General features: G+C 34.9%; 1 protein-coding gene across 4 annotated transcripts in view; it reads right to left on the bottom strand.

The window, feature by feature from the left end:
- Window positions 1-25963, bottom strand: part of VPS13A (vacuolar protein sorting 13 homolog A) — a 269920-nt gene that overhangs the window by 63522 nt on the left and 180435 nt on the right. For all 4 annotated transcript variants that reach the window (XM_021689382.1, XM_044920643.1, XM_021689383.1 and 1 more), the window contains 8 exons: window positions 25084-25244; window positions 15542-15645; window positions 11748-12030; window positions 8974-9369; window positions 8616-8720; window positions 8351-8497; window positions 3899-4027; window positions 3357-3490 (listed from right to left, as the gene is read on the bottom strand). In XM_021689382.1, coding sequence (XP_021545057.1) covers window positions 3357-3490; window positions 3899-4027; window positions 8351-8497; window positions 8616-8720; window positions 8974-9369; window positions 11748-12030; window positions 15542-15645; window positions 25084-25244 — 1459 coding nt within the window. The remainder of the gene's footprint in view (window positions 1-3356; window positions 3491-3898; window positions 4028-8350; window positions 8498-8615; window positions 8721-8973; window positions 9370-11747; window positions 12031-15541; window positions 15646-25083; window positions 25245-25963) is intronic.

Raw genomic sequence — 25963 nt, 5'->3', positions numbered from 1 at the left:
ATAGAGGTACAGATAAAAAAATCTACTCAAACAAGAAATTTGGGAGTTTGAACTACAATAATTACAGGAAAGACTAGACAAGAGGAGATTTAAAAAAAAACAGCTTGTGATTTATTAAGTATGTGATATTATTAATTATCAGAATATTACAACTACTAATTATGTGATAATGAGGAGGAGGTAGCAGCCTGAAGCTCAAGAGAAGGGGTCCATGTTGGAGTAAGTGATTGGGGGGATCACTGGCACACAGGACTCTGGAATTAATGAATGAATGAATTTGTTTATTTGACAACGGGTGTGGGGGAGGGGCAAAGGAAGAAGAAGAGAGAGAATCCCAAGCAGATTCTGCACTGAGCAGGGAGCCGGACTCACGACCAGAGTCGAAACCAAGAGTCAGATGCATAACCGACTGCACCACCCAGGAGCCCTTCAATATTCTTTTAAACCACAGTTTCAGGTTCTTGATTTAATAACTACAAATAATTCTAAGTCTAAATCTAGTGTTCATTACTGCAGGTTGTTAATTTTATAAATTTCCATTAAGGTTGCAATTTTTTTAGGTTTCAGAATTTCAAAATAGGATAACATTCCAGCTTCTCCCATATCCCTTACTTTCACAATTTTAACAGTGGAATAGGTAAGATTTCTAAACACTTAATATCTGAACTGTATGAAGACAACTGCAAGGTCAAGGCCACAAGACAAGACTGAGAAGTCTCTAGTTCAGCTTCAGCCAGGCTCAACCGGTTGTCAGAGAAACTATGATGCCCTACATCATTCATAGTATATAATGAAATAACTTAGCTCCTCCGTGTGGATCTAAAATGTTATCAGCCATACACTATCCTTGAGTGAATGGAAAAAAGAGTTACTCGAGTCATTCTCTGTAGGTCTTAATTCTGTTAACACTATGAGAAAGGCTACTTGGGGGTACATGGATTGAAGGGCAAATAAGAAATTATTTATTTTCATCGGTTATGATCAATCCATTATTTTTATAATAGGGATAATCATAGAACACAGGCTTTCCTGTTTCTCAACATCTTCCATAAATGAGAGAACTGATAGGGCAGCAGAAGTTCTAGATACTTGCTACTCCAGCCTTGTGGTCCTTACTCAATACTTATTTGATTTTAACCAGTGGCTAGAAGTGTACATTAGCAGTGGAAAGAAAGCATAAATGAACTCATAAATATAGGCTCACTGACAAGCAACAGATGAAAACAAAAAGAGCAGACAAAATAAATTCAAGAGAGGCTGGGACCAAATAAGAAGAGGAACAGAAAGTTACATAAATGGTCATGGTACTAGGAGGATATATCATAGCAAGTTGAAACAAATGATGTTAAGAGTAATCCTGGAAAAAAAATCAAGATTTAGATACAGTCTTTAGGGAAGCTTAAAAAGGTAGCAGTCCTTTCCTCCCACACCCACCAGCAAGAAGAGGGTATCTACTGTTTGAAAAAAAACCTAAAGTTTCAATATTTACATTATGTTCATTAAAAATACGAAAAATGTAAAAAATAGACCAAGTTCTTATGATAAACCCTGACATTTCTTCACCAGATTCTACAATGATCAAGCTTTTGCCATACTTGCTTCAGTTCTTCCATTTTTCTTTTTTTGAAGCATTTCAAAGTAATGAATGCCATAATCATCAGAGAAATGCAAATCAAAATCACAATGAGATATCACCTCAGACCTACTGGAACGGCTATTATCAAGAAAAGACAAGAAGTGTTAATGAGAATGACTGCTGGTGGGGATGTAAACTGGTGCAGCCACTGTGGAAAATAGAGAAAACAGAGGTTCCTCAAAAAATTGAAAATATAACTGCCATTTGATCAAACAATTCCACCTCTGGATATTTATCCAAAGGAAATAAAAACACTAACTCAAAAAGAAATCTGCACCCCCACATCACTTCAGCCGTATTTACAAGAGCCAAGACATGAAAACAACGTAAGCGTCCATCGATGGATGAAGGGATAAAGAAAATATGGTGTATATATACATCCATAAAGAAGAACAAAATCTTGCCATTTGTGACAACATGGATGGACCTCAAGGGCATTATGCTAAGTGAAGTAAGTCAGAGAAAGACAAACACTGTATGACCTGTATATATTTGTAAGAGGGATCTAAAAAGCCAAAAACATAAAAAGAAAACAACAAGGGCGCCTGGGTGGCTCAGTCGTTAAGCGTCTGCCTTCAGCTCAGGTCATGATCCCAGGGTCCTGGGATTGAGCCCCGCATCGGGCTCTCTGCTCAGCGGGGAGCCTGCTTCTCCCTCTCCCCCTCTGCCTGTGTTCCCTCTCTGTCAAATAAATAAATAAAATCTTTAAAAAAAAAAAAATCCAAACACATAGATTAAAAAAAAAAAAAAAAGAGTGGTTGTTAGAGGTGGGAGGTGGGGATAGGGTGTGAAGTGGGTGAAGGGGTCAAAAGGTACAAACTTCCAGTTATAAAATAATCATGGGGATGTAATGTACACCATGGTGGCTAGAGTTAATAATACTGTATTGTATATTTGAAAGTTGAGAACAGAGTAAATTTTAATTCTCATCACAAGAAAAAATATTTGTAACTGTGTGGTGATGGATGTTAATCAGACTTAACTGTGGTGATCAATGTGCAATATATACAAATATCAAATCAATATGTTGCATTCCTGAAACTAAGGTTATGTCAATTACATCACAATTTTTAAAAAGTAAACTACATATATTAAGGTCAGTTTTACCCCTCCATACTTCAGTATACACCTTTTTTAAAAAACGAGGACATCGGGCGCCTGGGTGGCTCAGTTGGTTAAGCGACTGCCTTCGGCTCAGGTCATGATCCTGGAGTCCCGGGATCGAGTCCCGCATCGGGCTCCCTGCTCGGCAGGGAGCCTGCTTCTGCCTCTGACCCTCCCCCCTCTCATGTGCTTTCTCTCTCATTCTCTCTCTCAAATAAATAAATGAAATCTTTAGAAAAAAAAAAAAAAAAAACGAGGACATTGTTTTACATAGCTTTAGTGTCATTATCAGTGTTATATATATATATATATATATATACATATATATAAAAGGTTTTATTTATTTGAGAGAGAGACAGCACACTCGCCTGTGTGTGTGAGTTAGCACGAGGAGCATAGGGAGAAGGATGCTCCCTGCGGAGTACAGAGCCAGACATGGGGCTGGATCCCAGGATCCTGAGATCACGATCTGAGTCTAAGTCAGAAACTTAACCAACTGAGCCACCCAGGCGCCCCATCAGTGTTATATTCTTAAGAAGTCATCATAAAGTCAATATCCCATCACCTAGACTCTGCTAGAATCAGGGGGATACTGTATGTGTGATAATCTTCTTACCTTTGATTATACTGAACAATATCACTCTTGGTGTGATTTATTAATAGGAATGGAGCTGCTCCATCATGATAATCTGAAAATGTAATAACTGTAGAATGCTCAGCCAAATTAACTTCTGCTATAATACCTCCAAGCTAGGAAAAAAAAAAAAAGAAAAATATTCTCTTACGTGATCATTTTCCAAAGAATATTAACTAATAACATTTAATAAGACTATTCATAATTTAATACATTTTTTGATGATTAAGAAAGCAAGTCAGGATTGTCTACTGCATATCTGGGAAACCATGAATCTCAATTAGTGTATACAGATGGGTCCAATTCCAGATGTTCTAGTATTCTAGGCACTCTAACATTCTGTTTAACAATTAAATTATTTTATGTCTGTTTCTTTTTAGTACTTTTTCCCTTTACAAAAAGAAATGTTTGTTCCGTTTTGGGAAAAGGGAAAAAAATCAAAGATACAAATAAAATTATGAGGAAGTATATAATAGCTTCTCTAATCATACACACACACACACACACACACACAAATCACCCACCTCATTATCCAGACGCAATAAAATACAATTTGCTTGCTTGTTAAAATGTATCTTTTTGGGAGGGCCTTGATTTCTTTCAACTTGAATAAGAAGTGCATTAGAAGCATCCTCGGGCCAAAAGGGGATACACTAAAACATATATTACATACATTTATTTTTTTACAAAAAATTTTCATCATCAAAATTTTATCATTTTAATAAACCCATCAGGATAGACTTAAAATAAAGGTCTTTCAACACTGCTCTAGTTATTGGGTTGCTTGGCTAGACAGCTATGAACTGCCAACTTAGAGCTGGGTCACCACCTGTGGGCACTGCGAGTACAGGCAGTGCCGGATGGGAAGTTGAGGAACTGTGGTAAGCGGAGTGCTGGCGAAGAGATTTCAATGTGGTCCAGACATCTAGAGGAGGGCTGAAAAATCAGCATTTAAAAGCTGAGCCGAGAAGCAAGTGATCAGTTTAAAACAAGGGTACGTTCAGTTTCTAAAAATCATAATCAGGTTGTGGGTATCATTTGGTAATTAAACAATACCCAAAGTACAGGCAAATGTTGAATCAGGTCATGCATGAATCCAGAGTCCTAGAAGTCCAATAAAGGAAAAAAAAAAAAAAAAAAGTAAAGGAATTATCTAAAGTTCAGAGTAGGAAATAGGCTCAGAACCTTAAGGAACAACACCGATGTCAGTGATCTGGAATCCAAACTAGTAAAACATGAGACAGTCAACGCACTAAGAGAGTTCTAGAAGTCCAGACAAAAGGAGCAGAAACAAAGAGAAGTGCTAAGAGAAAAGGAGAAGCAGTGTGGTCTGTAAACTATTCTGTACACCCTGTCTTACTGTGATAGGCCCAAACCAGACCGATGACTTCACATACTTCAGTGCAACTGTTCATGTGTGATACCCATCATCATGACATGACCTGGAGCAATGGAGGAGGAACCTGGATGTTAAAGTCAAATGCCCTAGCTTGTTAAAGCCAGCCTTATTCAACTTTAAGAAGTAACTAATGGAACTAGACATGAGACACGGTTAAGGCTGTAAGAGGCTTAGAAGGCTCCCACTCAGGGCTTCCTGCAACCTAGAAGGAACTTACGTGGGAGAGTCAACGGAGCAGCAATACTAACTGAAGCATCATACTTCCCATGAGGAACTGAGAAGACTAAAAATGATGTGCTTTCTGGATATTCCCAAGCCTGCTACTCCCTGGTAGCCGGTTTAACCCTGTATTGTTTTAAAGAGTTATGTGCTCAAAATCTTGCCACTAGAGAAAGTGCTAATATACTTGTCTTTTGTAGTGGGAAAACAGAGATCTAAACAAGTTTAACAAATCAACACAGGCCATAATCACAACTAAACATCTCAAGGTTGACCACTATAAGCCAAACTGAAATGTAAAAATTTTAAACTAGCACAAGAAAATTTATCTTAAGAAAAGCTGAAATTGAAAAAAAGAAAGAAAATAGAGAAAGTAAAATAAAAAAATAAGTTGTTATGCAGTTGTCATTGTACTTAATGTAAACATAAACTGCTCAAAGACAGAGGCTGTATGTTAGGTTTTTAAAAAGCTAAGGCCTAACAATGTTATCTGCAATGACATACAAATCGAGACACAGAGCTACTCTAAGTATGGAAGAAGATACACCTACAAAATATCTAAAGCAAAACAAAGCTGGAGATGGTAGTCTTAGCATTTGGACACAGAGAGTTCTACATCCAACAAACCAAGAATCCTAGACTTAATGAGCACACGTACACGTGGAACACTTGCAAAAATAAAGTATATATTCATTCAACAAATATTTATTGAGAACCTACTAATCACTGTTCAAAACCATCTAACAGGGGCACCTGGGTGGCTCAGTTGGTTAAGCGACTGCCTTCGGCTCAGGTCATGATCCTGGAGTCCCGGGATCGAGTCCCGCATCGGGCTCCCTGCTCCGCGAGGAGTCTGCTTCTCCCTCTGACCCTCCCCCCTCTCATGTGCTCTCTCTCTCTCTCTCTTTCTCTCAAATAAATAAAATCTTAAAAAAAAAAAAAAAAGAAACAAAACCATCTAACAGCTCTTCACTTCATGCAGAGCAAAAACTAGAATCTTTGCAATGGCTCCCAAAGTTCTGCATGATTACTCTTCATCGCTGTTATGCCTCATTCTCCACTACTTTCCCCTCTCCAGTAATATTGGCCTCTTTTGCTATCCCACAAACATGCCAAAAGTCCTTCCACTTCAGGGCATCGATCCTGGCTGATCCTTCTGTCTCTAATGCTCTTTTTCCCCAGATATCCACATGGCTGAGGATTCTAGTCCCTGGCTAAAAACCTACGTGTGTTTTTTTTTTTTTCACATCACACCAAAGGCAATTACAAAGGCCTTATCCGTCAAGGCTCACAGGGCTAAGCTGCACCCCCCTCACAGCAGACTAGGTGCACAGTCAGTGTTCAGCAGTCTCAAGGACCCAACCATCACTTCCAGCCATGCATTTACACATATATGAATTCCTACCTGAGGTACCTTCATTCAGAGGCCTCTTTGAGGAACCTCCCTGCAAGACCTCTTTAAAAAGAGATAGGGAGAACCTTGAAGATGCTTTTTCTCTCTCAGTGTTCAGTACTTTTCTACTCCTAGCTCTTCCCCCTTGTCATTGTTCATCTCCTAGGTCCAAACTGGAAGAGCCTTTTGTTCAAGGCTCCCTTGACAGTGACACAACTCCCAAGTCTGTGCTGAACCACCTGACCCCTGACCAATGCTCTTCCATAGGCAAAGTGGAATGGGGTGGGGAGAGTTTGGTGCATTCTCCAGTTTAGCCTCTTGCTTATCCTATGGCAGTAAGTGACTAAAGGTTAACTGTTACTTTCATTTTGAGTTGTTGTCCTAATCAGCTACTCTAACACATGGCAGCTCAGCTGAGCTCTTGGCAACTGCTACCTCCTACATCTCCTACAAGTCTGCTCAAATATGACCTCAATGAGTCCTATCCTTGACCACCTTATATAAAATTATAGCCCACCCTGTGCTTGCTAGAACTCTTCATATTCATACCTGTCTTATTTGCATTTCCCTGACTAGACTTTTCACCTTTAAACATACATATTTTGTTAATTGATTATGATATTATTGTTTCTACAACCTCTACCCCAATGAAACATCAACTACAGAAGCACAGGGACTTGTGGTTCTCTTAACAGATGTATCACAAAGCACCTAAGGAATACACACAAATATTCATTAATGAATGAACAGGCAGACTTCAAAAAAGGTGGAACTTCTGAAAATTAGAAATATATTCAAATAAAAAACTCACGAAAGGCTTAACTAGCAATTTAGACAGAGTAAAAGTGAAAATTTACTAAAGATATACATGTAGAATTTATCCAGAATGCAGCAAAGAGAGTTATATAGATGGAAAAATACAAAAAAAAAAAAAATGTTAAGAGACATGGAAGATAGAATATGGAGGTCTAGAATGTGTCTTGATTAAAGGCCAAGAAGAAGCAAATGGAAGGACGAAGGAGAGACAATATTAAGGAGACAACAGTTGCAAATTATACAGCAAGTATGAAAGATTGATCCACAAATCTCAGAGTATAGCGTCTCAAGAAGGATATACAAAAAGAACCCACATGTGGACAAATAGTAGTATGACTACAGAACATCAAAGACAAAGATCATGAAGGCAATTAGGAAGAAAATGACCTCTAAAGGAATGACAGAATCACAGGAGAATTTTCAACTAAAGTGGTAACCAGAAAATAGTGGAGTAAAATCTACACATGTTGAGGAAAAAACAGAACAGATAAGAGAAATTATCATAAAGGAAAGATGACAAAAACTTTTATGGATAAACAGAAACTGATGGCTATTGCCTCCAAAATGAGCTCTGAAGGAAAATCTAAAGAATGTCAAGAATAATAATCCCAGCAGGATGGTTGAAAAGCAAGAAGGAACAGTGAACAAAAACAGCAAACACTTCTCTTATAATCTTAACATATTTAGAATAAAATTTCTTCAAAAGTAAAATATTCCATCAACCTCAGGCAGTCCTTTAGAAAGCTCTTACCCAAAGGTCTAATAGCTAAAGATGGAGTAGAATCAAAATTTCATTCCTAAGTCACTCCATCTTCTTAAAATAACTGCCCTAATTTCTTCCACAAAGGCATTCCTAACAGCTTTGCAGAAAGAATAAATCATTTACTACTCTTTACTGCATTTATACCTCATCTAGTCTTCTACTGCTGTATTTACACTGCTTGGTTAGTAGTTGTTAAATATCTACTTCCCTTATCAAGCAATGCATTCCTAAATTACAAGGGCTGGTTTTTAAAAATTAAAATCTAGAGCCTGGTACAAATAAAATGGGGGGGGGGCAACTAAAAACTTACATAGTGGTTTCAGGTATGTAACTTCAAGGAAAAATGAAAATCCAAAGAGGTACTTTTTTGAAATACATCTACCCACCTGCTCCAAATCAAGAGAGAGCCATTTATCATTTCCCTGTTCGGCCACTGATATATGATATTTGCTTTTGTTTTCGATCATATAAAAAGGAGTAAATGTCACAATTCTGGTAATGTTAAAACTGCTGAGGTCTATAGTGACACCAACCTAAAGGGGAAAAAAATAGCATTTCAAAAACTTACATTATCACAGTATCCTTATAAAAAATTAGTCAGTACACACAGTTTAAAATAGAAGTTTCTCCATGAGCAAAGAATGAACTCACTTGATAGTCCATTTTCAGGCCTTTACATTTAACAGCTCCATGACTACCAACAGTATCAATTGAAAACTGATCCGACAATTCACTATCAGTTATCATAAGCTGAACCTAGGAAAAAATATTCCAAATACATTACAATTTAGGTACCTTTAATAATTCCTACCTCAATTGATAATTTTTTTGTTTTGTGTAAATATTATATTAATGCACTAAACATTTTCCCATACTAAATTCTAATCTTTTTAACCTCAAATATTTAAATGTTATTTCTACTTGTTTCATAATATTCTTCAAAACTCTAAAAACTAAAAGGAGTGAAAAGTAGCTAAAGAAGAATGAAAGTTTTAAAAAACTTACATACCTTATTATTATTAAAAAAGTGCTTTGGTTGAAAAGAAAACAGAACTGGCTTTTTATAATTAGGTGGATGCTTTCGATGAATTCCATCTGCTTTATACTGTAACATTCGACTGGTTTTATTGACCATCCAGTAAGGACTATGAAATGCCACAACTGTCTGGCCAATATTATAAGTCACATGGATAGCAATATCTAAATCAGTCTTTTCTATTTCTGTAACACAGGTAAAATTGATGAAACTAATATCTTGCTGATTAGGTTTTATATGATATTCACTTTTCCAATCATGATTAAGATAGTCAAGTAATTTTAAATGTAGTCTGGCTTTTTCCAAATGCACAGTACAAATGTGGGCTGAATGTCCTTCATTTAGAGTATAAACTTTATGTTCAATCCCCTGTAATAAAAAAATACAGTAAAATTTTAAATGTGTCATAATAATATGCTAAAAAATTCTATTTATAATGATTCCAAATGTCATACACATAAGGCTTTTGAAACACCTCTGTCAGAACAAGATAGAAGACTTATATTTGAGTTCTAACTCTGCTAAATGTGTAAACTTCCATAAATTGAGATTTGAATTATCGTATTTATAAAATGGTATAAATGATCTACTTCAAAGGACTGCTGGGAGGATAAAATTAAATAATACAAGCAAAACTATGCTGGAACTAATCAACATTATAAAACACTGTAATTAGTAAAAACATTAAAAAAATGTTATCCATTAGCAATGTTAGTTTTAAAAACTACAAAATGAAAAATGAAAAAAATGACAGTAATCCAAAATAAGCAATCCCTACTAATTCCCATTCTTGCTTTTTAACAATCCCTCATCATCCACTTTCAATCACTGTCTATACTGCATCTTCTGTATGTCTCAAAACTGTACCCTTCTTAGTTCATGTCACTGTGACCTCTCACTTTAAGAATCTCCTAACTGTTCTTTGTCCCTTACAATCCTCTCTCCATACCACGGAAACTAGCCAACAAAATGTGATCTCTGAAAGTATCAAATTAAAAGTTCAATAAGAATGGGACATAGATAGGTAGTACATCACCAGTCTTTCCATCATCTCTAACCTGATTCCTTCCTGTTGTTAGAATACGGGAATCTCAAGATTTTAAATTACTTAAAGCAAGAATTATATAAATTATTGATGCTTGACATGTTAATTAATATTTCACAAGGTAAGAATAGTAGTGGTTGGTGGTGATGTGGGAGAGGAAATAACTGGCAACCATGTGCCTGGGAGGCAACTATGCGAAGTCTTTTACATGTATTATCTAATTTGATTTTCCCCATATCCCAATCATGCAAGTTTTATTACTATTCCTATTTTATAGACTAGGATAAATGATTTAAAAAGATAATAAAAACTGCTTAAAAACATAAAGCTAATAGATGATAGAGCTAGGATTCAATCTCAAATCTGATAGCAAAGTACAAATTGTTAACCACTATGGTATCTGCCAACCATATGGAAAATTGATAACCTTAAACCACAGATATGTTAACTGCCCCCCCCAATTTATCAGACAAGTATGAACACATAGTAAATCCCTATTATTAACAGAAATAAAAACTATTAATAGGCTACAATAAGGAACTACTCTTATATTTGATAAGCATGGCAAATGGAACATTTACTTATTCCTGTTATAACAAAAGGAAGGAAGGAGATGTAATCTGTTAAACCAAAGAGTACTTAAAAGAAAAAACATCTTTATAGGGAATTAAAATCCTTTTTCGAAAACTAGCATGAGAATAATATAATGTAGGGTGTTTTTTCCATTTACATCTAGTATTTGAATATTAAGACTAATTCTCATACATGTTTCAAAAGTTAGTGTCCATCTTTTAAATATATAATAAATGAGATGTAAATGCACAGAAAAGATTTTTTAAAAATATATACAGGCATACCTCAGAGATACTGAGGGTTCAGTCTCAGACCACAGCGATAAACCAAATATCGCAATAAAGCAAGTCAAATAAATTTCTTGGTTTCCCAATGCATATAAAAGTCACATTTACACTACACTGTAGTCTAGTTAAGTATGTAATAGCATTATGTCTAGAAACCAATGTATACACCTTAATACTTTATTGCTAATAATGTTAAGCATCATCTGAGCTTTTAGCAAGTCATAATCACTGATCACAGATCATAATAATTAAGAATGAAATGTTTGAAATATTGTGAGAATTACCAAAATATGATACAAAAACACGAACTGAGCAAATACTGTTGGAAAAACGGTGCTGGCAGACTTAAGCGCTTGATACAGGGTTGCCACAAATCTTAAATTTGTAAAACACAGAGTTTCTCTGAGAAGTGTGATGAAGTGAGGTATGCCTGTATTCTAAACCTGAGATGCTATCTTCATCTGAACATGAAACTTTCAGGTGACGCAATTATAGACAATTTTTATTGGCTCTATTTTCTAAATTTTCCCATAGAAATATATGTCATTTTCATAAATGATTTAAAAAATGGCATACTCCCTTTGTGCATGTAATTTATATTCCATTTAGTAGCCAGATTTCTATGGTAAATCAGTGAAAAAAATATATTTTTAAAAAACCCTTTTTTTTTTTTTATAATGATGGAAACATTTTTTTTCCCCTGTGAAAAACATCTGGACCACCTATTCACCAGTACTATCATTTTTATGAGAACATTAAAACATGGTTTCATTGCTTGTTATTTTAAATAACCAAAGCTACAAAATCGAAAACAGGAAGGCATTTAAAAAATTCTATAATACCTCTATATAATAAGCAATTTTATAAGGAAGAAGATTTCGGAGCAGGATAGGTGGCCACAAATGCATTATGTATGGTAAGTCCCAACCATCTTCTGAATACACTGACAGAGAAGACAAATTATCTTTTTCCGGGACAACATGAATGTTAAATGGTTTCTTAGCAGTGTTTTTAGATTTACATTTCTTTTTTAGAAAAGTGCCATCATTTTTTATAATTTCTTCAAAGTCAATTCTTTCACACGCTTGATAGTCCTCATCTTCTGGCTTCAGAGAAAGGGGTGATCTGTGTAAAGGATGAAACAATATGCTTTAAAATGCTTTAAAAGAAAACATTAATTAGGTGATTACTACTTTGGAACAATGAAATTATATCACTCCCTGCTCTTGTAATAAATTTTTTATAATTTCACGTTCTTCTTAGAGATAGAGAAGATAGACTGGTAAACAGATACTGTCATACCTTAACTTTCTGGAACTAATCAAGTTATTTGGCTCTTAAAAGGAGAATATTTTTCTTACAAACTTACTATCTTAAAAGTTTACAAGATAATAACTGGTTTCCTACAGAAAATATATAATTTTATAGATCATATATGCAAAGCAAACATATACAAATATCTGTTGATTTGCCCATTTAACTTAAAAATGTTGGCTTTCCTGAATATCTGGTCCTTATAGGAAGTACATGTCATGACTGAATTCATAAACTAAAAACACATTTCCATTTAAAAAAATCATCACCAGCCTTTCAATGTTAAACAAAAGCTTTCAATAGATATTTAATTGCTGAAACATTGGGCACAGTTGCAGAGGTGGTTGCAAGATAGTGATAAAATCATGTATGATTAATTCTTATTATTTAAATATCACATTCTCTGTTGATATTTCAATTATATTTTAGGTTTAATCATTTTTCAACCTAACCTGTCCAAATATAAACACTTACGTATTTTTATACTTGTAAAACCAATCATCTATGATTGTGACACTATCCCTTACAAATGAACAACTGTCCATATTATCTCCAGCCCAGATTTTGTTCTAAGCCCTAGTCCTAAAATTTTAAATATCCACTACACACTTCTATAATGATGTCTGACAGTGACTTAAATTTGCTAGATTGAACGCTAAACAGTCCATACGCGTTTCTGTGTGTCCCTTTTCAGGAACTTCCAACTACCAGCACTCTGGACTATGAAAGAGTATTTGACTTTTCCATCTCCCTTGACATATATATAAATCTAATCATCTGTTAAATCAGTTATCAGATTTAATCTATTTTTACATTCTCTCTGTAATTTTCATTCTCTTTTCCATTCTTCTAATACTTAAAAACTTAATTTTCCCCAAATTAAACTAATGCCAATAACCTCATCCAGATTATCAAAACCTTTATTGGACCCATTATTTACCAACGAGAAGGTAAAACTGGAAATGAACAAATGAGTAAGTCTTTCTTTACTCTGTATTACAGATCCCAATCAGGTGGGGATGTAATGTTAAAAGAGAACTAGTGCATTGTGATAGGTACAAAAAAACATGTACACGGCAGACTGAGGGCAAGAGAGTGTGGTTAAATCTTTCTAGATGGCTGCAGAGCTTTTTGTAGAGGTGACAATTTTGCCAAAAAGCTTTATTCTGAAGAGAACACCTGAATTAGAGAAATATGAGAGGTTAAAGTTTGAGAAATATGAGAGGTTAAAGTTTAAGAAATGAATAGGAAGAAAACGTGAGAGAAAGGTATCAATGGCAAAAGGTTCTGAATGAAAAGAGCTTCTAGAATGAAAAATCTTGAAACAGAAGGATACCAAATGTTCTGTGAGAAGAAAGAAGAAAAAGATGATATTCAAGATAAAGGTAAAATTAACATCAATGGGGGCAAGAAAATGAGAGAGCAAGTACCTTAATGTGAACTTAAACTATGTTTCAAATGTTCTGTTACAAGATGCACACTACACTCTGATCATCCTGCAACTATTCTTTATAGACACATACAAACCCTGTGCTTTCAGGTCTCCTTACCTTTGTTCATGCAATTCCTTCCACTTAAGATTGCCCTTCCCTGCTAATCCGCACATTATTATGTTTGACCTTTAATTCATGTGTCTCGCCCAGGAGTCAATCATTAATACCTGCTTTGTTTTCTTTGGTTTTCTGCAACTCTACCTCTTCTGTAACTCCTTCTCCCTGCAACCCCACTGTTTTCTTTCTTCTATATTTACATAATGTATCAATGTCTCAAAGGTTCCAGCCATGCCAATTCATCTTGGCATCCCACAGTAGTGCCTTATACACAGCAGAACACCTGACAAATATTTGTTAAATGAATTAAATTTAAAGATCAATATATTTAAATTCTCCAGGGAAAGGTAGCCATTTCTTAATGTAAGACCTCATGTCTTAAATGTAAGCATACCTATATCTAAGAATTGGATTAGAAACATATCTAATGTGAAATACAAGCTGGCTCATCACTAATAATTCCAATTAAGATTAATTAATTTCCATTTGACAAATTAATACTTAGCCTTGAACAAGAAAGTGTAAAAATACTCTTAAGTTGCCTCTTCTATGGACAGAGTCACAAAACATACAGCAATAATTTATTAAAAATAAAGCAAAATGCCATTAACTTTTCTCATTCAAGGATGAAATAAATTTAAACTTCTTCACAGAAGTTTTTAAACACATCCTACATGCTATCTTTAATCTAGTCTTGTAACCCACCAAAAATCCTTCCTAGAATAAGGTCAGATATTGTGAACAACTACATTGTTGTTGTTCTCGCAACAACAGAATTCTTTCCCTCAGCAAATTTGAACTAAGCAATCAAACACTCATTAGGGTTACAAGGTCTAAGTAATAAAGTACTCTTTAGAATTAGCAGGTCTACTAACTAAAAATATGTGCCTGTAACTGCTAGACTGCTCTGTAAGCATCAGGGAGCCAATCTGGAACTCTGGGCATGGATCAGAAGAGAGGCAGAGGGTATTTCAGCACGGCTTGCAGTTCTGCCTCCGTCCTTCTGCAGCACACGTCTGGGCCCAGGGCTAGTGTGTGTTCTGAAATGGTACTTAGACAAACTACAGTGCTTATTCTCAGGAAGACAGATTTTCCAATAGAGTTCACTATCGCTGAAAGAGATTATTTTCAATACCTGATTAAATATCCAGAATACTTGTTTGTTATGATAATTAATCCTATAATTTTAAGACTAGCCCATCACTAGCATTTTGTAAGAATTTTACATATAAGATTTTATATCAAGTTTAATCTAATTTTTAGTATTTAAGATTGATGTACTATATGTCACAATTTAGAGTATAATTCCATCACTGAACAATTAATAAATACGTAGATAAAAAGATAAAATATTATGCTTTCCAAAGGGATTTTTAAAAAATTCCACTGTAAAATATTTGAAAAGTAAAAATCACTTCATAATAGTTGTATATAAATCTAGAAGCTACCGATCATGCTCAATTCCACATTTTCTAAAAAATCACATATAAATGATTATAGTTATGGCAGCTATACTTAAGCATGTAATAACTGTATTTACTAGTAAAAGCATAAGTAATTTATATAGTATACATTACATTAAATATTTCTTTAAAAAAAAACAAAAAACAAAAAAACCTTCTAAGCACCTTGAAACTTAAATAAGTTAGACAAGTTATTAACAAGTGATTAAACTTTGATCACTTAAAGAGAGATATCCCTATAAAATCAGAAACTAAAAATTCTGTAAGATACTTCAGAGCAAATAAAAAGATAAAGAAAAAAAAAATCACCGGTAAGATGTTAATGGTATGTTGAATTCACTTCCAGGTGAAGCCGTTCCCAATAAAGTGTTCCCTTCATAAACACAAAGTGGAATTGAAAAATGATTTTTAATCTGAGAAAGAAAAACAAATCATATTTAGCACATTAATCTAAGAATCTAAAGACATTTTTAAAAAAGCTCATCAAAATATCCCAACAAAGAAACTAGCAGGCAATATTTATCTTGCTTATATAAGTTAGACAAGAAACAAACACACTTTTATCCTAAAAAATACAAAGGTCACTAGTTTTATAGAAAACGTGTGTCAAAAACAAAAACTTTAAAAATCCAAGATGGAAGATAATATGTTCTTGACCTTGATATAAGTATTAACTTCTTCAGATAAAAATAGAAGAATTCATGGGAAAAAATATATCAAAATTTGAAATGTCTGTATGACAAAAGTGTTTTGAAAAAAGGTCACAGGCTGGGAAATGAGTGCCTCTTTACTTCACTGTTGTATGCTGCTCATGGGATGAGATACTCTACATGCACTTTGGAGAATATCTCATCCATCCATGAGCAGCATACAAAAATGATGTAAACGGTAACATCATTTTGATTAATATATATTAGATAAACTTCCAAACACTTATATTTACCTTTGAGATGGATAATAACAAATTGGTTAATAAAACCACTTTCATATTATAATCTCTTAGTAAAATCTTATTTTTAAAAAATCATACCAAAATGGAAAACATGCTGAGAACTAAGAACTGATAAATGGATAATCCTAACTACACTCTATCTCTAGATAAACTGCTCTATTTGAAGCAATAGGAATACATTTAAGTTTCTATAAATAGTACTTATAAGAAATTTAAAATTAATGTATAACTATTTAAAATATAAAAAAAAAAAATCAACAATAGAGAAAGTAGCCCAACAGTCATCTTTTAAAACCGTTAACTACAGATCAAAAATGAAAGGGAAGAATTTCTGCTTTTAGCCATGATGGAATAATAGAGACCAGATAAACCTTCCCAACATAGAGAACTAAAACACAGAGGAAAAAGAACCCATATTAAACAATGGTATTCAGAAATTGGGCAGCATGCAGCACAGGAAAGAAAAAACAGTAAAAAGAAACCACAAGGGTTAAGTCCTCAGATTGCCCCAGCTTGCTGCCTCAAGTTTCTAGATTACTGTGTAGGTGAAAAAGAGAAGTCAAACAGAGCCAGTCTGCTGGAGTCAAAGAGACAGATATGAGAATTTGGGGAAGCCAGTGTTTCTCAAACTCACAGCACACTGAGCGGGGTACATGGAGACACAAGAGTTGCAGATTTAAGAGCGTCCCCTGTTGTCAAAATTTCATATTGGTACTGACTGCAATATGCACATGAGTAAACTATCAAAGGCTCAGTAAAGACTGATGACCAACCCGTTCTCAACAGGAGTTCTCCAGAGCAGCTCAGGTCTCCTCCCACAGCAGCTCTGAGCAAACCTTATCATCATGCACCCACTTCCATGGTCTCTGGCAACAGGAGTCCATTCAAAATGGTGTCACTAACCTGGCAGTGTGCAAGGAGACCCTACAGGAGCCAGCATCACTTCAAAGTGACTGGTGTGACCCGGAGAGGGGAAATAACCACACACACCAGTTCAACTACAGCCTCAGCAGTGGACTGGGGGAAGACAACTAATCTGAATGCGGGTCCTGCCCACCAACAAAAGCTTCCTGGGGGACAAAACAGGGAGAGTACCCTACAGTTTGGTGCGACTACACCTCTGGCAAAAGCCTGGTCTGAACAAACTCAACTTCAAGGTGGCCCCAGAGTGGCCCACTAACAACACAGGAACTAAACCCTACCCCCAAAAGGCAAAGAGTCATTGTAGACAACTGAACTGAAGGCAAATGCAGCTCAGCCACGATAGCAGGGCACACATAACACACATAGAACACACCCCTGAAGTGCCACATTCTGGGTAACAGGAGATATTACACTCAGGACATGACAGGACTTCTTTTTTTTTTTTTTTTTTAAATATTTTATTTATTTATTTGACAGAGAGAGACACAGCGAGAGAGGGAACACAAGCAGGGGGAGTGGGAGAGGGAGAAGCAGGCTCCCCGCAGAGCAGGGAGCCCGATGCGGGACTCGATCCCGGGACCCTGGGATCATGACCTGAGCTGAAGGCAGTCGCTTAACCAACTGAGCCACCCAGGCGCCCGACAGGACTTCTTCATAAGGCCACTACTTTCAAGATCAGGAGACATAGCGGACTTTTCTAACACACAGAAACAGACACAGAGGATCAGACAAAATGAGCAGAGAGAGGAATAGGTCATATGAAAGAACATGAAAATCATGGAAAGAGAGCTAAATAAAATGGAGATAATATGCCTGATAGAGAATTTAAAGTAATGGTCATAAAGATACTCACTGGACTTGAAGAAAGAGAGGAAGGTCTCAGTTAGACCCTAAAAACACTGACAGAAAACATTAAAAAGAAACAGAGACGAATAACTAATTGAAATTAAAAATACACTAGAGGGAATAAACAGTAGACCACAGGAAGCAGATGAACAGAACAATGATCTGGAGGACAAAGCACTGGAAAGCAATCAAGCTGAACAGGAGAGAGAAAAAGAATAATGAAAAATGAGAATAGGTTAAGGGAACTCATTGACATGGTCAAGCACAATAACATATGCATTATAGGGATCCTAGAAGAAAAGAGAGAGAAAAAGGGGCAAAAATTTATTTTAAGAAATAATAGCTGAAAACTTCCTGAATCTGGGGAAGGAAACAGATATCCAGATCCAGAAGGTACAGAGAGCCCCCAACAAAATCAACCCAAGGAGGTCCACACCAAGACACACAGTAATTTAAATGGGAAAAATAGTGATAAGGAGAAAATCTTAAAAGCAGCAAGAGAAAACAGTTACATACAAGGGAAATCCAATAAAGCTATCAGCTGATTTTTTCAGCAGACACTTTGCAGGCCACAGAGAGTGGCATGATATATTCAAAATGCTGAAAAAAAAACAAACCTGGAACTAAGAATACTCTATCCAGCAAGACTATCATTCAGAATAGAAGGAGAGAGAATTTCCCAAACAAAATTAAATTAATTCATCATCAGTAACCCAGCCTTATAAGAAATGTTAAAGGGGACTCTTTCAGTGCGAAGGAAAGACCGCAAGGAAGAGTAAGAGAAGCACAAAAAACAGTAAAATTAAGTATATCTATAAAAATAAGTCAAGTGATTCACAATGTAAAATATAAAGTATGACACCACATACTTAAAATGTGGGGAGGAGAGGAGTAAACATTTAGTGCTTTTAAAAAAGGTTAAAAAATGGGTTCAAACTTGAGACCATCAACCTAATATAGACTGTTATATGCATAAAATGTTATATATAAACCTAATGGTAGCCACAGATCAAACACTTGTAATAGGTAGGCAAAAAATAAAGAGAAAGGATTCCAAGTATATCATTAAAGAAAGCCAGCAAACCGTGAGAGAAAAGAGCAAAAGAAAGGAATATAAAAGAACTACAAAACAACCATAAAACAAGTCACAAAATGGTGATAAATATGTATCTATTTATTACTTTGCATGTAAATGGACTAAATGCTCCAATCAAAAGACATGTGGCAACAAAATGGATAAAAAAGCAAGAACCATCCATATTCTGCCTACAACAGAAGCATTTCAGACCTAAAGACATATGCAGAATGAAAATGAAAGGATGGAAAAGCATTTACCATGCAAATGGAAGTGAAAAGAAAGCCAGGGTAGCAACATTTGTGTCAGACAAATAGACTTTAAAACAAAGACTGTAACAAGGGACAAAGAAGGACACTACATAATCATAAAAGGAAAAAGCCAACAATAAGATTTAACAATTGTAAATAGTTATGCACCCAACATGGGAGCACCCAAATACATAAAGCAGCTATTAAGAAATATAAAGTAAGTAATCGATAGTAATACAATAATACTTGGGGAGCTTAACACCCCACTTCCATCAATGGATATATCATCCAAACAGAAAATCAACAAGAAACAGTAGCTTTGAAAGACACACACACACACAGATAGATCTAATATATATTCAGAACATACCATCACAGAACAGCAGAATACACATTCTTTTCAAGTGCACATGAAACATTCTCCAGAATAGGTCACATATTGCCACAAAACAAGTCTCAATAAATCCAAATACTGAAGTCATACCATGCATCTTTTCTGACCACAGTAACACGAAACTGATCAAGCACAAGAAAAAAATCTGGAAAGAACACCAATACATGGAGGTTAAATAACATGCTACTATAAACTATGAACTGGTCAACCAAGAAATCAAAGAAGAAATAAAAAACTACATGGAGACAAGTGAAAATGAAAACACAAGGGTCCAAAATCTTTGGGATGCAGCAAAAGCTGTTCTAAGAGGGAAGTTTATAGCAATACAGGCCTACCTCAAGAAGCAAGAAAAATCTCAAATAAAAAACATAACCTGGGCACCTGGGTGGTGGCTCAGTTGGTTAAGGGTCTGCCTTTGGCTCAGGTCACAATCCCAGAGTCCTGGGATCAAGTCCCACATCACGCTCCCTGCTCAGTGGGGAGTCTGTTCTCCCTCTCCCTCTGCCCCTCCCCTTGTGTGCTAATAAATAAATAAAATCTTAAAAAAATGCTTTAAAAAAACAAAAAAACTAAACTAAACTTAATCTAAAAATGCTAGAAAATGGACAAACAAAAATCAAAACCAGTGAAGAAAGGAAAGAATAAAGATTAAGAGAAGAAATGAACAAAACGGAAATTTAAAAAAAATAGATCAATGAAATCAAAAGCTGGCTCTTTGAAAATACCAACAAAATTGATCAACCATTAGCCAGACTTATCAAAGGAGAGAGATAGAAGACTCCCATATGAACAAAATCTGAAATGAAAGAGGAGAAATAATGACCAACACTTCAGAAATACAAAAGATTACAAGAGAATATTATGAAACATTATATGTCAACAAACCGGACAACCTAGAAAAAGTGCACACATTCCTGGAAACATAACCTATCAAAACTGAAGCAGGAAGAAATCGAAACTTTGAACAGGTTGATTACCATCAATGAAACTGAACCAGTAATTAAAAACATCCTAACAAACACAAGTCCAGGATCAGACAGCTTCACAGGTAAATTCTACCAAACATTTAAAGAAGAGTTAATACCAATTCTTCTTGAACTATTTCAAAAAATAAAAGAGGAAGGTAAGCTTCCAAATTCATTCTATTAGGCCAGCATTACCCTGATACCAAAACCAGATGAAGACACTAGAAAAAAGAGAATTATAGGCCAATATCTCTGAAGAACATAGATGCAAAAGTCCTCAACAAAATATTAGCAAACTGAATCCAGCAATGAATCACACAAAATTAATCACCATGATCAAGTGGGATTCATTCCTGTGACGCAAAGGTGGTTTAATATTCACAAATCAATCAAAGAGATATACCACATCACCAAGAGAAAGGATAAAAACCATACGATCATTTCAATATATGCAGAAAAAGCATTTGACGAAGTACAACATCGCTTCCTAATAAAAACCCTCAGCAAAATAGGTTTAGAGAGAACATACATCATTGTAATAAAGGCCATAAATGAGAAACCCACAGCTAACATTATCTCAGTAGTGAAAAACTAAAGCTTTCCCCCAACATCAGGCACAGGACAAGGATGTCCATACTCACTACTTTTATTCAGCATAGTACTGGAAGTTCCAGCCACAGCAATCAGACAAGAAAAAGAAATACCAGGCATCCAAATCTAAGGAAGAAGTAAAACTTCCACTATTTGTGGATGACATGATACTATATATAAAAAACCCTAAAGACTCCATCAAAAAACTACTAGAATTGATAAATGAATTCAGCAAGATCACAGGATACAAAATTAATATACAGACATCTGTTGCATTTGTATACAAAATAATGAAGTAGCAGAAAGAGAAATTAAGAAAACAATTCCATTTATAATTGCACTAAAAATAGAAAAACGCCTAGGAATAAACTTAACCAAGGAGATAAAATGCCTGTATTCTGAAAACTATAAAACACTGACAAAAGAAATTGAAGCTGACACAAATGGAAAGATACTCCATGCTCATGAATTGGGAGAACAAATATTGTTAAATGTTGATACCACCTAAAGCAATCTACAGATCTAATGCAATCTGTATCAAAATAGCAACAGTATTTTTCATAGAACTAGAACAAATAATCCTAAAATTAATATGGAAACAAAAAAGATCCCAAATAGCCAAAGCAATCTTGACAAAGAACAAAACTGGAGCTATCACAATCCCAGATTTCAAAAGCTACCAAAGCCAGAGAATCCATAACAGTATGGTACTGGCACAAAAACAGACACATAGATCAATGGAACAGAACAGAAAGTGCAGAAATAAACCCACAGTTATATGGTCATTAATCTATGACAAAGGAGGCAAGAATATGCAATGGGGAAAAGACAATCTCTTCAACAAATGGTGTTGGGAGAACTGAACAGCTACTTGAAAAAGAATGGAAGTGGACCACTTTCTTACATCATACACAAAAATAAACTCAAAAGGGATTAAGTACCTAAATGTGAGACCTGAAACCATAAAAATCCTAGAAAAGAGCACAGGCAGTTATTTCTCTGACACTGGCAGTAGCAACAATTTTCAAGATATGTTTCCTAAGGCAAGGGAAACAAAAGCAAAACTAAACTAGTGAGACTACGGCAGTAAAAAAGCTTCTCTACGGCAAAGGAAATAGTACAGAACTAAAAAAACCTACTGAATTGGAGAAGATATTTGCAAATGACATATCCAGTAAGGGGTTAGTATCTAAAATATACAAAGAACTTATACATTTTAACACCAGAAAAAAAAAACAAATAATCCAATGAAAAAGTAGGCTGAAGAGATGAACAAATTACGAAAAGGACATACAGATGACCAACAGACATATGAAAAGATGCTCAACATCACTAATCATCAGGGAAATGCAAATCAAAACCATTGAGATACTGCCTGACACCTGTCAGGATGGCTAAAATCAGAAACACAGAAAACAACAAGTGCTGGTGAGGATGTGGAAAAAAAGAAACCTTCATGCACTATTTATGGGAATGCAAACTGGTGCAGCCACTGCAGAAAAGTGCAGAGGTTCCTCAAAAAATTAAAAGCAGAATTACTGTATGATCCAGTAAATGCACTACTGGGTATTTACCCAAAGAATATGAAAACACTAATGTTTATTGCAGCATTATTTACAATAGCCAAATTATGGAAGCAACCCAAATGTCCACCAATAGATGAATGGACAAAGAAGATGTGGTATATATAAACAATGTAATATTATCCATAAAAAAGAATGAAATCTTGCCATTTGCAATGACATGGATGGATCTACAGAATATAATGCTAAGTGAAATAAGCCAGAGAAAGACAAATACCATATGATTCACTCTTACGTGGATTTAAGAAACAAAACAGAGAAAAAAAGACAAAAAAAAAAGAGACTCAAGTATAGAGAACAAACTAATGGTTAACAAATGGGAGGTGTATGGGGCGCCTGGGTGGCTCAGTCGTTAAGCGTCTGCCTTCGGCTCAGGTCATGATCCCAGGGTCCTGGGATCGAGCCCCGCATTAGGCTCCCTGCTCCTTGGGAAGCCTGCTTCTCCCTCTCCCACTCCCCCTGCCTGTGTTTCCTCTCTCGCTGTCTCTGTCAAATAAATGAATAAAATCTTAAAAAAAAAAACAAAACAAATGGGACGTGTGTGGTAAGATGAACGAAATACATGAAGGATATTAAGAGTACACATACCATGATGAGCAATGAGTAATGTACAGAACTGCTGAATCACTATATTGTACACCTGAATAACACTGTACTTAATTATACTGGAATTTTAAAACTTTAAAAAAATTAAAAATAAAAATCAATTGCCACTGAATACAGCAATTAAAAATCAATGTAATTCACCACATTAATAAATTATTTTTTTAAAAAATCCTTTCAATAAACAGAAAACCATTTGACAAAATCCAACATCCATTTCTGATAAAAACTCAGTAACCTAGAAAAAGAAGGGAGCATCTTCAAGCTAAGAAAGATCATCTACAAAATAACTACAAGTCAAAACATACTTAATGATGAAAAAGTGAATACATTACCGCTAAGATTGAGAACAAGACAAAAACATCTGCTTTCAGAACATCTATTCATATTGTATTGGAGGTTCTAGCCAGTGCAACAGTCAAGTAAAGCTAAAATAAAATACACATCCAGATTTGAAAGGAAAAAGTAAAAAATCTTTATCTGCAGATATCAAAACTGTATCTACGAAAAAGCTACTAGAACAAGTAAGTGCATCTAGTAAAGTTGCACAATACAGGTTAATATAAAAATCAGCTATACTTCTACTAGCAATGAAAAATCAGAAATATGTAAAAATGACAATTTAATCATTGTTTTGTAAGAAACACTGAAAATCTAAGTCTAAAATTTAAATGGAAATAGAATGGACTCGGAATAGCCAAAACAACTTTGAAAATGAATAGGCAGGACAACGATTTCAAGACTCAGGATAAAATAGTAATGAGACAATATGGTACTGGCATAAAGATAAAGAGATCAATGACAGAAAAGAGAGTTCTGAAACAAAATCCATAAAGATGATGATCCCCCCCCTTTTTTTTTTTTTAAGGACAAAAGTGTCAAGGCAATTTAACGGGAAAAGGATAATCTTGGCTGGAACAAATGAATAGCCATACGGAAAAACATAAACCTTAACCCTTACTTCGTACCATATACAAAGATTCATTCAAAACAGTATTTGGAATATCCATTTAATAGATTACTAATCAACAACAACATGTAACTACATGTAATATTAATACACAGAAGCTGATACATGCAAAATTATGCTGAAAGAAGCCATACTCCTTTTTGTATTCCACTCCATTTACCTAAAATTCTATATTGTGTAACTAGTATACGGTAAGAACATATCAGTGGCTGTCTAAGAATGGAGTAGGAAGAGAGGAAACTTTCTGGGGTGATAAATATGTTTAGCATGTTCACTGTGATGAAGGTTTCACAGGTCTGTTTTTGTGTCCAAGCTCATTAACTTTAAATATATGCAGTTTATTGTACATCAGTTTGACCTCAATAAAGACATAAATATTTTTCCTCATATTTTCTAATTAAAATCAAAGGATATACCCTATACCACAAAGACCTAAAAACAAAATATTGATGGTGTTTTAGAATAATAGTCCAAAAAGAGTTTATAGGAAGAGTCCTATAGAAAGTTACAAGAAATACTGAACCACTATTCATACTAAAGTAGTGCATTACTGGTAATAATAATTCTTTTTTATATTAATTGTATTTCTATTACAGTTTATATTCTTTTGGTAGTAATTAGCTTTCTTTTTTTATTAACACACAAATATGCATAATATGACCCCACAAAAAAAAAAAAAAAAAGGATCATTTTGTACCTGCACTGGGGAGCGAATTGTTATCTTCTTACTTCCTTCCACTCCATCAACTTGACAAACAATCGATCTTTCAACCCCAGATGCTCTGTGTCTTACAGTGTACAGTCGTCGTCCCACTTTTGTTAAAGGGATTTTATCAGCAGTAGAGTGGTTAGCAGGTGCTAAATGGAATATATATGTTGGAAAGTTTTTATTATTAATCATATATTAATCTTAACTAGATGTTAAATGCCAGATACATCAGATAATTTAACTCGTAAATAACAGTCACTAAAGTTTTTAGATATAAGACTATTAAAAAAGGGCTATTTCTTTGTATAATCTATATAAAGGGATATATTAAGAAGCCACAATACATTCCCACAGCAGTCATCGAAAACCTTCAAAGCACTTAACAAAAAAATTTTTTAATTGAAAAAAAAAGTTCATTCAGTAGTTTAACCTAAGTGAATAGTATGTTTTCAAACTGACAAGAGAAATTATTATAAAATATACAAACACTGATCTTTGGTTTGCTGTCATAATAACCAGAGCCTAATACCTGTAGGCAGTCACTGGCAATTACCGAAGTAGCTGCAAAATTTCAGTTTTTCATTATTCCAACAACGCATGATACTTTATGGTATCTAAGACCCGATTAAACAATATTTTATACATTTATTTAATATACATACTGCATTTTATTTGGGATGTGAATTACTTATTTACATATACGTCCCCAACTCCGTAAAAATGTTAGTTCAAACAAGTGAGGTAAAATTGACGAGAGCAATTCACTGACAAGGCCATTGTTAAGCAACATTTCCTGACCAGGATAAAGCACTAGGTATCAGTCTTAGTATCCCTCCCCTTCATTTATTAATCTTTCAAATTCCCTCCC

The sequence above is a fragment of the Neomonachus schauinslandi genome, chromosome 13, assembly GCF_002201575.2.
Source record: "Neomonachus schauinslandi chromosome 13, ASM220157v2, whole genome shotgun sequence".
Lineage (NCBI taxonomy): Eukaryota > Metazoa > Chordata > Mammalia > Carnivora > Phocidae > Neomonachus > Neomonachus schauinslandi.
The sequence above is the reverse complement of the archived record's forward strand: the minus strand, read 5'-3'. Positions and strand labels throughout refer to the sequence as shown.